General features: G+C 38.9%; 1 protein-coding gene across 7 annotated transcripts in view; it reads right to left on the bottom strand.

Annotated features, from left to right (window-relative positions):
* Nucleotides 1-12846, bottom strand: part of ldlrad4.S (low density lipoprotein receptor class A domain containing 4 S homeolog) — a 281004-nt gene continuing 268158 nt past the window's right edge. For 5 of the 7 annotated variants that reach the window (XM_041567785.1, XM_041567787.1, XM_018223626.2 and 2 more), the window contains 2 exons: nucleotides 5460-5513; nucleotides 1-3224 (listed from right to left, as the gene is read on the bottom strand). In XM_041567785.1, the coding sequence (XP_041423719.1) occupies nucleotides 2682-3224; nucleotides 5460-5513 (597 nt within the window). In that variant the 3' untranslated portion in view covers nucleotides 1-2681. The remainder of the gene's footprint in view (nucleotides 3225-5459; nucleotides 5514-12846) is intronic. The other 2 variants (XM_041567786.1, XM_018223625.2) reach the window with 1 other exon arrangement.

Consider the following 12846-nt stretch of genomic DNA (forward strand, 5'->3'; position numbering starts at 1 on the left):
TTCTCAACGAATATGTCATTTTATTCTTTAAAACAGAAATGGGTGTTTATAAAACTGATTTCAATCTGTTACAGATTAGAGTAGGTTTCACTGGTTGAGTGGGGCTTCACTAGGACAAATTTGTAGCCAATGGGAGCAGAGGCATAGTCACAATCTACCCCAAGCTAAAGCTCATACATCCAAATCCATGTTTGTTAAAATGAAGATATTGTTTCATTGTGTATTTTCGGTAGAGTTTTTGCAATGTATTTCAGCCCCAGCTGCCTGAAGCAGAAGCAAAGTAACGTGGGCATCAGCATTGGCCCCTATTTATTCAGTGTTACATAGAGAAATAAAAGGAACAGGTCGGTAGCAAGAAGGAATCAATTAAATGGCACATAGTGCCACAGGACTGCACTTTTATAAAAATGGTTATTAGCACTGTTATTTGTTAAAATGTCCAAAAAGCATGGGGGGAAACAGCTAAGCAGTTCTGGCTAATGAGCCCTTTCAGAGCAAGGATTTTAGTAAGATTAAAATAATACATTTATCTATAAAATCCATTATATGTACTGCAAGTAATTTGATTTTTAATGACTTTCTTCTTGTGCTATTTAAACAGTGAAGAATAGACAGGGCTTGCACTAATAGCTCCCCAATTCAACTTTCCCTTTTCCGCATGAAGATCCTGAAATGTAAAATAATAGGCAGACGGTTTATGAGGCATGTTCTGAGCCCTTAAAGAGATACTTGAGTCTGCACACATACCTCAGTTACTTCTGATCAAATGTGATTTGTTTAGAATGTTGTTTTTGTGGGAATATAAAAGGGTAGGAGTTGGACAGTGCAGATTGTAGCAAAGCCACAAATATGTCTGATCTCCCATATTTTTTAGGAGTCTTCCATATTTATTTAACTGGCTTGGGTGGAGCAAGTGGGTTGGTAAGGGTAAATGAGAGCATAGCCTGGGTGTCAAATTGGGGTGTTTAAAAAAACAGTTTCAAATGGCAGTGTGGGAAGGTTGACATCTATAGAGTCAGTGGCAGCCGTGGGCCCATCAGTTATTGGTTAAGTTTACAAGATCATATAAAAAATGAAGGGGTACTTAATATATGAAAGATACTTGACTGCTCCAAACTCACTGTATTTTACTGAAATTCATTAGTGTAGCCTTTCCAGGCTGTGTTTACTAGAAGCGTCCTGCAACATATCTTACTCAAGGTTTTGGTACGGAGGCCTTAAATATGTTTTTAAAAGCGACATTTGCATATACAACATCCCATTGTACAATAAGTTAAAAGTTAGTCTGCAGATTTATACCAGGCTGTACAACCTGAGCTTTTTTTCTTACTGGTAAACTACAAAATCCCAGCATCCTAATGACGCTTAAAGACTGTCAGGGAAAGTTGGGAGCAGTAGTTTAACAAGAGCTGGAGAAACTGGTTTGATATCCTGGATTTAAATAATGCAAACGCTACCACACTGCGTTATTCAGGGCCTTCTCTTCTTAGCCTCTAACTATAATCCAATTCTTTACAATGGTGGAAGATTTAACAGGAAAGATCCTTTTTGATCAAACAAATGCATTTTTTTCTGCACTTGGTGGCAAATGTTACATCAAACCAGAACCAAACTGCTAGTAAAATGTGAAGAACTTGGGTCTCATTTGTTTGACAATTGAATATTCTCACCAATTCCTTTCATAGGTCCAAACGCACAGTGGTAATATTGTTTGTGGCAAAAGCACCTTGACTGTCTACTCTAGGTATGTGCAATGTGTGGCTGTCTCACTCTTGTTGCTCCAACTCTGCTGACTCCTAGGGTTCCAGAAGGCAGCTGCTGTAGGAGAACTATATGCTTGGAATTATACAGCAGTGACAGGGCAGACTCTGGCATCTTATCCTGGGGAGTATTAAACCCAGCAAAGTAATCTACAACCCAGGTCTGCACTGAGAATCAAAATAGGCCCTGGCATTTCAGGTACACAGAGGCCCAATCAGCCCACACAAAGGGCCAAACAGCCCCCACCAGCCCACTAAATACCGACTTTCTATGGCATCATATGGCCAGCAAAATCTGATAGTGGGGAATGCACCCCAGCTGACCACACAACGAAAAGAAATGTAAGTCATGTAAGCAGAAATGTAAGCCCACTCCTCTCACATTTACAGTCGCAACAATCATTTAGTGCAATTTATCAGAATACCTATTTTCCATTCATCAGTCAACTCCTTGCATTCAGCTTAGACCTCTCCAGTTGATCTTGGCACACACGCTACAAATATGGATTCCTATAAAATAAACACTTCCCTTACAGTTTCCCTGAAAGTAGAAAAACAAAACATGATTAAAAAAAAACAAGAAACACTGGCCATCTTCCAAAGTCCTTAGCCTTGGTGCCGAACGAGCACTGTAACCATTATTTGTCACTGCCGTTAGTGGCTCTGCTGGCTAGTTTTCTGTGCTGTTTCCAAAACTGAAATGACTGAAATAGTAAATCGATTCTTCCTGATTACAACAGCTTTAGGTGATTCAAAAAAGGAAGCTTGAGTGAGTTGTTTCAGTAAAGTATACAGCAAACGCACACTGCATTTGGTATAACTAAACTGTACCACTGGAAACTCTGCAGCTTTGTGTACTGGATCCCATGGGGCCATCATGCTGCTCTGGTGATTTCATTCAGACCAAGTACATGTAGGACTTTAGACAAGGTTTCCTGGCTGCCTATCTTTTCCATTGATGGGGACTTTTGTTCTCTCTGAATTGTTCTGTTGAAAGTGAATCCTGCTGCCTCTCTGAGACGAGGGAGAAGTGTTGTTTTGCTGGTGGTGGAAATAAGACGACCCTGGATAATGTCCCATGACTTCATTGTAAGTCGGTGGCGGTCTTTCCATTCTGCCATTGCTGCTATAATTGGTTGCACTGATGCCCGAATTGCTGCTTGGTGGGCAAGGCCCCCCATTATACACTGAAATATCTATTAAGTCGCTGTCAAAAATGGTTCTGTTTGGGGGTGCTCTGACAGATTCTCGATTGAGCTCCATCTGCTGCTCTGGGTCCCGTAACTGCAGTGTGCATGGCCCCTGGTAGGGTGGAGGTTCCTCACCATCAGAGAGGGAGATTGTCGGAGGGAGGTCAATTTCATGCTGTATGTAAGGATACGTTGGCTGGAAACGGCTGAAACGATCTCTCTGCATAAAGGAAGGAGTAATGAACCTGTCCCTTGACCTTGGTGCATACATGATCTAGAACCAAACAGAACAGTTCATGTAGTTAATGGATATTAGAATAAGACAATATCTGAATTGGGAAATAGTATACTGTAATTCGGATCAAAAGTATGGGACCTGTTATCCAGAATGCTCGAGACCTAGGGTTTTCCGGATAAGGATCTTTCTGTAATTTTGATTCACATACTAATAAGTCATCTAAATATAAAATAAACCCAATAGGATTGTCTTGACACCAATTAGGATTCATTATATCTTACTTGGGATCAAGGGTCCAAGGGTTGTGGTTGCCTTGGGCTGGTACAAAAGCCCAAAACATTATGTACAACATTTCTAGCTACTTCTTTAGTTTAACGTTCCTTGTCCTTTAAGAGATGAAAGTGGTAGTAGATCCTGTACAATATGGTACAGTAAAGGCCAGGTACTGTTGCTGTGTAAAACAATCTGTTCCCTAAACATGGTTGGGATGGTGTTTTAAATCATATACAGTATAGTGTACGTGTTACATGGGAATTACTAGACCCTATAACCCTCTGACTCAGATTGTTATGTTTTAGGTCTGCTAAACCGCAACCAGTGCTCAAATAGTTTCAAACTCTTAAACAGGAATAAACATCAGAGTCTCGTGACATACATAAAGGCCAGTGGCCTTTAAATAGATTGTAGGATGACCAAACACTGTCAGTAATTGCTTTTAAACACTGATATAGTAAGATGCTGAAACGTTTCCGTGGCCAAGTAACCCATAGCAACCCATCAACAATCACATTTTACTGGTCTAGCATAAGCAATAATAATCATTAAATAAGCATCTAATTGGCTACTACAAGATATTGGACCAGGGGAAATTTTTTACTTGTGTTGCTACATGCATCTCAGTGCTGTCTCTCACTTATTATAAGAGATAATCCACCTGTATGGAAAAACTTGATATAAAAAGTCCTCTATAATATTCCTAGCCTGTATAAAGACGCAAGGCCATTGGTAGAATTAAGCTTGAGCTTTCGAGACCGTTGATCATCAAAAGAAACTTGTTGTGGGAACCAAGTCTTGCAGTTTAACTGTGAGTAATGTAATAAAAGGCACAAAGTTTGTTCAGCTTTAGTAACCCTTTGCAACCATTTAACTCTATGTTCTCAAACAGCTGACCAGTAAATGCTAACTGCGGATTGGTTGCTTTGGGTTACTATACATGCAGCAAATGTTGCACTATTTATTACATTATCCCATTATTGCAGCTTGGGGCCAGTTGTGGACGAGTGGGTACAAAACGCATGATCCACCCCAACTTACTGCTTTCCAACTGAAGTCCTCTTCTGTTTTATGAACCACACTCTGGATCCCTTATGATGATGTCCTGGATGGGAGGTATCAGCTTTCTGGGGGGAGGGTATGTGGTTACATAACTAAATGGGAGTGACTCTGGCATACCACCCACTCAAAACCCGCCAACTTTCTTTGCTTAAATTTGCCTAACCCTTGTGGATGCCAGCGGTTTCGGTTCAACCCACTCATCACTAGTGCTGGTAGGTCAGCACCAATGGCTTCACTGCTGATATTAATGAACTTACTTGAGCTCATTTATAAACACTGGGAAATTGGCACTTTGGTAGTACAGTATAGAGTGGGAAAACTTGATGTTACTGGGCCCCAGAGCAAATTTAATTTAGGACCCCAAAACATTGGTATGATTACCTATTTCACCAAGATATATTAATATTGTTCATTTATAAGGGCCTTACTGGACCATCTACACTCCTGGGACCCCATGTGTTATTAGCTGTATTCAAACAGCTACTGGTAGAACAATAAAAGGAAACATCTGACCTCGACCTGTTTTTATTACTCAACAAATACAAGTATTATGACTGGCTGCCATGAGTTTATATTAAACCCCCACCAATACTCAGATTCTTATTTTTTTATGTGTTGGTGAAGATTTACAGATACGTTAAAATCATGCAAATTCTACAAAAACTAACTGGGAATGGAAAAATATACAACTGGAGACATATCAGCAGTCTCAGAACTTTTTGTTATTGCTCAGATGTCTCTACCATGTCTGTATATACACAACACCTGTGTAGTCATAGGGTGCAGGAAAATGGAGCACTGTTATGTTCAAGACACCACATTAGAGAAGCCATTATAATGAACCTTGTTATGACACACAGCCAATACATTCAGGTTAACATTTACAGATGTTAGAGGTATGAGATGCAAAACAGAAACCAGAAGAAATATCCATACCTCCGATGCTCCTTGTCGCGCCACCAAGTTGTTCGATGGCCACAAACAGGCTTCCTAGGAGAGCAAAACAAACAAACATTCACTTGCAATTACATCATTCTTAGGAAAGCAATAGTTATTTCTTACTGTGCACCCAAACTTAGCACCTGTGTCATTGGCACCTCCCTAAAGCAGCTATGTAGCGGCTCATATATCAATGGCTCGGAGCCAGTTAACATGATGTTCCTAAGGAATGCTGCTGGTTTTAACCAAACTGGGACCCATCAAAAAGCTTAAAAATGCTGAAAGAGCCAGGAGTGCCAGATGACAATCTTCATTTGTTAAAGGGAAATTTAGTGTTTTCTTTTTATTGAATTCATTAAAGATTTCTTTAAAATTATGACTTTTTGCATTATTTCCCATAATTACACATAATTAAACAGTTAAGCATTGACCTTAGGGATCCAAATATTCAAGTTGTAAAGTGAATGGTACAAAAAATAAAAATTACAAACTGTATTTGAAACAAGTTTCTTTAGCAACAGATATTAAACATTAATTATATTATAGTATTTAAAAAATAAATGTCAAATCATATGAAAGAATACCAAGATATAGTCATTTTCTTTTTACTGCCCTAGGATGCTTTACTCAACTGACTGCCCACCAGATAACTCATTTAGTATCCATTGTGTGATACAACTGTAGCGATCTGGTGAATTTGGTAGCTGTTATATATGCTATAAAGATGCATTTTGTGCATTGCGGGTTTTTTTGTGATTTATTAAACAAAATTGTGTTTAAAGGCCAAATAAAAAAAGTACTCCAACTCAGACCTGCCGAGTTCATGTAGAAGTCAATGGTAGATGTCCCTGATTTGCACTGGGTTTTCGAAAAGAAGTTGCAGTATTCGGTGCCCAATTCTGAAAAAGTCACTGCATTTGGGTATCAAATACAAAAAGGTTGTGGTATTCGAAAGTCAAATCAAAAAAGTCACAGTATTTTGGTGTCAGATCCGAAAAAGTTGTGGTATTCTGCTGTCAAATACAAAAAACTTGCTGTATTAAGCCATCAAATCCAAAAAAGCCATGGTATTCGGATCTCTTCACTTTTTTATCAAGTTTTTTTCCTGCACAAGAAATTTCCAGGACAATTTATTGATAAATAGGGTGGAAAAAAATCTATGTGGATTTGGTCAGAGTAGCTTTCAGGAAATTGTGAGAACTTTTCGGATTTTGATAAATAACCCCCTCCATGTTGTCTGTCACTGCTATAAACACAACGTAGGCAATTTTATGAATGTCACTTTAACATAGTTGACTTATGTAAAAGGTACATACAGTATATAACCATTAATCCTGCCACACAATGTAGGGGTGGTATATGGAGCCTTCTTAAAGACATACTGACACCAGAAATTAAACCTTTTTTTTTTTTACATCTATTACATTTTGCACTTTGCATACAAATTTTTTTGCCAAAATGATTTGCTCAATGCTTTTACATTACCCATCTAGTCCCTGTGTTCCTCTATCTAGTGGGCTGCCATATTTGTGCATCAGTAGTCCATTAGCATTAGAAACAGTTAGTTTGGCAAAAAAGTTCAAGTAACAATTATATACAAAAGTAGATCTTTCAGCAAACAATGAGTAACATTACCTATAGGAAACTTTATGGGGCCTATTTTTCTGGTTGAATTTTAAAGGGGGAAAAACTCAAATGTTTCTAGATTTATTATACTCCGAAGCTGCTAAAAATCTAAATTATACTCCAGCTAAAACATGTTATGTAAAAGTCAATAGCAGATGGTCCCTTTTACAATTGGAAGATGTATTTTGCCTTCATGATGTTCATGATTTGATAATCCGAATAATTTGTGGTTTCAGTTCCATAATCCGAATAATTTGAATGTTTCTGTGACAATTTACAAAGGTTGCACTATTCGAATTGTCGCACGATTTTTGGCGTGACTTTTCCTGCACTGGCAATTTTCAATCTGATTTGTTAGTAAATTAATCTGTGGAACAGGTTAGAGCAGAGGAACACCCTCAACAGCCCTCAAGGATTCCAGCCTGGTGCTCAGTAATGGAGGATTCGGCAACCTCCCGAATATCAATTAGAACAGAGATACCGGCACTCAAGGCATAATCTTTTCAGGGAAACCCTTGTTTTTATTATTGTGCTGACAATAAAGAAGGCAAGGATTTCCCAGCAAGTATATGCCTTGAGTGTCAGTATCTCTGTTCTAATTGTTAGCAAATTAAGCCAGATCTTAGTTGGGAGTTAGGCCAAATTTTTATTATTAATATAATAGGAACATTTTTAGGTTTTCCTCAATGTCCCCTTAATGTACATAAAAAGAGTATATTTTTTGTGTCAGTATCATTTTAAGGGCAAGTCTCTTAAAACCCTGCATCAAAGTGTTCATGGGACAAGGTTCTCCAGCTAGTAGAATGGAGTGAGAAATGGCAGCAGATAGGTCTTTTTCTCCTAACCAAGTTCCTAACTGAGCTCTACAGTAGCATAGCTTGGCTAGGAACCTGGTAAAGAGAAAAAGGACATTACTGCCATTTCTCACTCTACTCTACCAGTTATGGAAGTAGGGAGAAAGATTACAATACGGCTGTGAAATCCTCACTCTTCTAGCTAGTTAGTGGCCTGATCTCAGTTATAAGCAGGACAACAATTATGACTTTTCAAGTCAGTTTCAATAAAACAACAATTCCTTAAAAGAGGAAAAACAACTTAATTCATACAAAAGCTGAATAACCAATGCAGTATTAATGTGCACTATGCTAAATAATGTACTCTCCTGAGTAATGCCACAGTATAGAGTTGAGTGTTATTAATACATGAAATACAAGAAAAATTAGATGATGAAGAAGAAAGGGTAGCTGGACAAAATCATGTAATATACAGGGAAGTAATGACAGGTACTATGATGCTAATGAACTTAACCAATGACAAGCAAACAGTTCCAATCCTTCTGTTACAGAGCTATGATTTCAATCATCCCAGTAGGTGGCAATCCACAGTGCCATGTTCAACTATACAATGTAGGTGTTAATAATGACATTGGGATTTTTAGGATATTGGGAAGTAGTGCAACCTTGCAGAAAGCAGTAATTTATTTTAAATGACTGACAGGCCTGGGCTGGAAATACATTCTGGCAAATGCCAGAGGGGCTGCTATAAGATGCCATAGACAGGCACTAGTTACTGCAACTATGGGGGACTGTTTGGGTCTCTGTGCACTTGAAATGTCACGGCCCGTTCTGAATCCCAGCAGGCAGGTATATATATATATATTGGCTGCTGTTAGATACCGATGCTTATAAGGTCCCTGTATTTTTCTCCGAGACAGGCGATGAGAAAAGTATTTGCGTGCATCATGAAATGCAGTTTCTTTCAGCAGCCTTAATATTATGCCCAGTCTCCATGTTTTAGCAGATGCAGACCTCTTGCATTAATATTAGGTTTGTGCCTTACTAATAACTGACTAGCCATCTGTGTTATTAATATATTTCAACATGATACCAAGGAGAATTAATTAACATGCATTCTAAAGATGGAAATATAACAAGAACAGACATGATTAATATTTAATGTGTGTTACATTGTTTCAATCATAACCCTGGTCACGGAGCTGTATCACAATGACTGAGGGCCAGCAGTCCTCTCTTTCTTCTTCAAAGCATCGGAAGGAATAAAAATCTCACCCATTTACGAATGACTTAAGGCAAATATTGTTGTTCCCAAAGCTTGTGTGCCCTTCAGAAGAATGATTCAGACTGTGCCAAAAATAGGTGCTGGAGTTACCATTATCCAGCAGATGGCACCAAAGGTGTATATCTTTCGGGAGAATGGATTTTGTCATATAACAGTTATTAGAAAAGGAAAAAAGGCTTTATAACAGGGATCTTAGCTTTCTAGATAAATCTTAGAATACTTTATAGTAAAGTAACCCATTTCAAATGAGATATAATATATAGAAACAATCTTTCTCGTTTCCTTTGCCATGAGAAATGACATACCTATTGGGATGTGCAAGGTAGCTTATATTCCTGTGGCTTTTTATTGCCATTTATAAAGTGCAAACCATCTTTAGAAGGGCTCTGGTCAGATAAAACTAGGGATGCACCGAATCCACTTTTTTGGATTCAGCCGAACCCCCGAATCCTTTGTAAAAGATTCGGCCGAATACCGAACTGAATCCGAACCCTAATTTGCATATGCACATCACATCCATATGCACATTTATGCATCCCTAGATAAAACAGGATGAGTGGTGGTTATGTGTGTATGTCAAGCATGACTTGAATTCCAGTATAAGGGCTGGGACACACTGGGCGATTTGGGGAGATTTAGTCGCCTGGCGACTAATCGCAGCGACTTTTCTCCCCGAATGCCTCCCCTCACTCTGCGCCTGGATAAAATGAAAAGTCGCCGGCGCTAATCACACACATTCGTTTTCCGAAGTCGCCCGAAGTTGCCTCACGAGGAAACTTCGGGCGACTTCGGAAAGCGAATCGCCGCGTGTGATTAGCGCAAGCGATTTTTCATTTTAGCCAGGCGCAGAGGGAGGGGAGGCATTCGGGGAAGATTGGTCGTGGAAAGTCGCGGCGATTAGTCGCCAGGAGACTAAATCTCCCCAAATCGCCCAGTGTGTCCCAGTCCTAAAGGAAGACCTTGTATTGGGAATTAGAGATTGGGCTAAAGCAGTAAGGGCAGGACAATTCCCAGATTGTAAACCAACAAGCAAATAAATAAGAAGAATGCTACACACACCTCCCCCCCCTCATGTAAATGATAGGTTCCTGTTGCAAACAAAAAAGGCCAAAGTTTAGGTCATATTTTCAAAATTCAGGATTTACAGTATATTAGCCAGACATCGACTGAAGTTTTTCATTTTGCTGCATGACAAATTCTTGCCATAGATTTCTGAATACCCCTTGCTATACTGGATTTAGTGATCTCTAACAGCTCATAATAATTAAAAAATATGCAAGTTATAAAAATGCCTTGGTAACAGCAACTGTAATAGAATATCCTCTGAATGTATGTTACAAAAAAACTAATTCCTGAATTCTTCTAGCATTTATTGGCACATTACACACATGGGGGTTATCTACTAAAACTCGTACCAGAAACAAACTCGACCGGCTTCCCATTCACAAATTTGGCTTACTTACTAATATTTCAGGTCGGAAAAATCGGATCGAAAAAAACCATTGAATTTTTCGAGTTTACAAAAAAAAGAAAGAAGAGTTTCAATTCAAATTGTATGACTTTGTTGAATTGCCACTTGGAAACCTCAAATTTATAGAGTTTTCAGTTAAAAACCAGCATGAAACTTCTCTAAACTCCCTAAATGCGAGAAGGTTAAAAATATCTTTACAATGGTTAAAGGGACAGCTGTCATTGACTTTTACATGAATTTGTATTTTTAGATTCAGACTTTTAGCAGCTTGGGGGCATAATAAATTTAAAAAAATCTTTGACTTGATTAAAAAAATCTTTCACAAAAAAAACTGGACTAGAAAAAAAATGGAGTTTTCGTAAATAACCTCCAAAATTTTGCAGAATGTTTGTTCATTCTCCAGTAGGGAGACACCTGATAATTTTTTTTCTTTCAGGTTTCCATAGGTTTTTATAAAGCAAGTGAAGAATCAGAAATACTTTGATATAATAAAAAAAATCACTAATGAAACGTTTGTCTTACTATTTCATGACCCAAACTAAACCACAGCAACATGACAGAAGGTATGGTCTGCTACACTCAAACATCACAACAAGCCAACTCACTATAGCACAGGGATACAATTAAACACACTGTCAGTAGTATATTTCCAGGGCATGGCTCTTTAGATGCATGCATAGGTCATATTGTCACCAATAGCAGCCCACCGTATACAGTAGGTCCCAAATTGCTCTGGACATTATAGAAAGTTTATTAGTAATACCTTTTTTGTATAAGAAGTAATACATTTTAGTTAAATGCCATTAATGAGATTTGGAAGCTCATTTACCATTAGCCTCATTTACCAAATAAGCATAAGCAGGCCTTGAAATTACAAAATAAAAGAAACATTATTTGACCAACTATCATAACCTGCCTGATTTGACCCTTCACATGTGACCAAATCTGACCCAGTTTTGCTTTTGAAGACCTCCCCAAATGAGTATATCAGGCAAAGTGTAGCCAGCTCAAATGAAGAACAATGTCATTGCCGCATTCATGACCAATATAAAATTGTTGCAAACACTCATTGCAACAACCTTTAAGTAAAACATCTCCCTCAAACAGGGTTGCCACCAGTCCAATTTTGACCTGGAGAGCCTGTTTTTTGAAGGGGATGTCTGGTTCAAAACTTCCTGCTCGGTTTTCCAAAGAAGGAAATCCAGACAGGACTCCCATTGATTTACATGGCAATAGACGATCACCGCATCATAGCCCTACCTCGACATCGCTAGTTCTGCCTCCATCATTGCCCGACATATCTCTGACATCAGCGAGGTCCAAGAGGCCCAAGCATCCCCCCACCAGCCCAATAAATAATGACTCTATGGCAATTTACAGCCGACTTTCTGGCATTTGCCAGAACCCACAGATTGCCAGTCCAGGCCTGACATCAGCATTCCTGCCCCATGATGTCAGTGCACCGCTCCCCCCCCCCATCAGGAGATCAACAAGAACACTTTTTGGGGCATAGGGCTGTTGGCTATGTGAAGTCCCAGTTAATGATCTATGTTTTACTGGGCCTAACTTACACCACGAGTGCATGGTACAGATGAACAAGTAAGGGACAGTACACTGTTGATGTACCAGTTTGCCCAGGGCACAGAGAAAGAGAGAACGCTACAGGGGCACTTTTACTGAAGAGCAGTGATAGCACTATCTTTGGAAACCCAACATGAAGACGCCTCTCTTGGATAGAAAATGTCTACGGTGAAAATATAATTCCACTGCAAATCAACTACCATTTGAAATGCTTAGCATCCAATCCACATATATTCTTAAAGGAGAAATACTGTATAACCATCATCCTTATTGTTTTTTGAATGCTACAAAGTGTTACCCTTAGAGGCACACTCCTTATACTTATTGGTATATAATTCAATGTTGAATACTCGTTTTTGACTTAGGGCTTTAGTTGTCAGATAAGTCCCAGCAGCCACTCACCACTCTCTGACTTTAGATTGTAAGTCAATGCCATAGTGAAACACAATCTCAGCTGTTGTTGAAAGGAAATGTGTTGTTGCAGTCTATGCAATTACCTGCTGACAAAGTCTCCCAGGGCATATTTATTATGGCACGCACTTTCCATGAGCACTGGCGCAACCTTACCCTTTGTTATTTTTCTAAAACAAGATTATTAAATGGACAGAATACCTGTGGCCTGACTGC

The sequence above is a fragment of the Xenopus laevis genome, chromosome 6S (assembly GCF_017654675.1).
Source record: "Xenopus laevis strain J_2021 chromosome 6S, Xenopus_laevis_v10.1, whole genome shotgun sequence".
NCBI classification, from domain to species: domain Eukaryota; kingdom Metazoa; phylum Chordata; class Amphibia; order Anura; family Pipidae; genus Xenopus; species Xenopus laevis.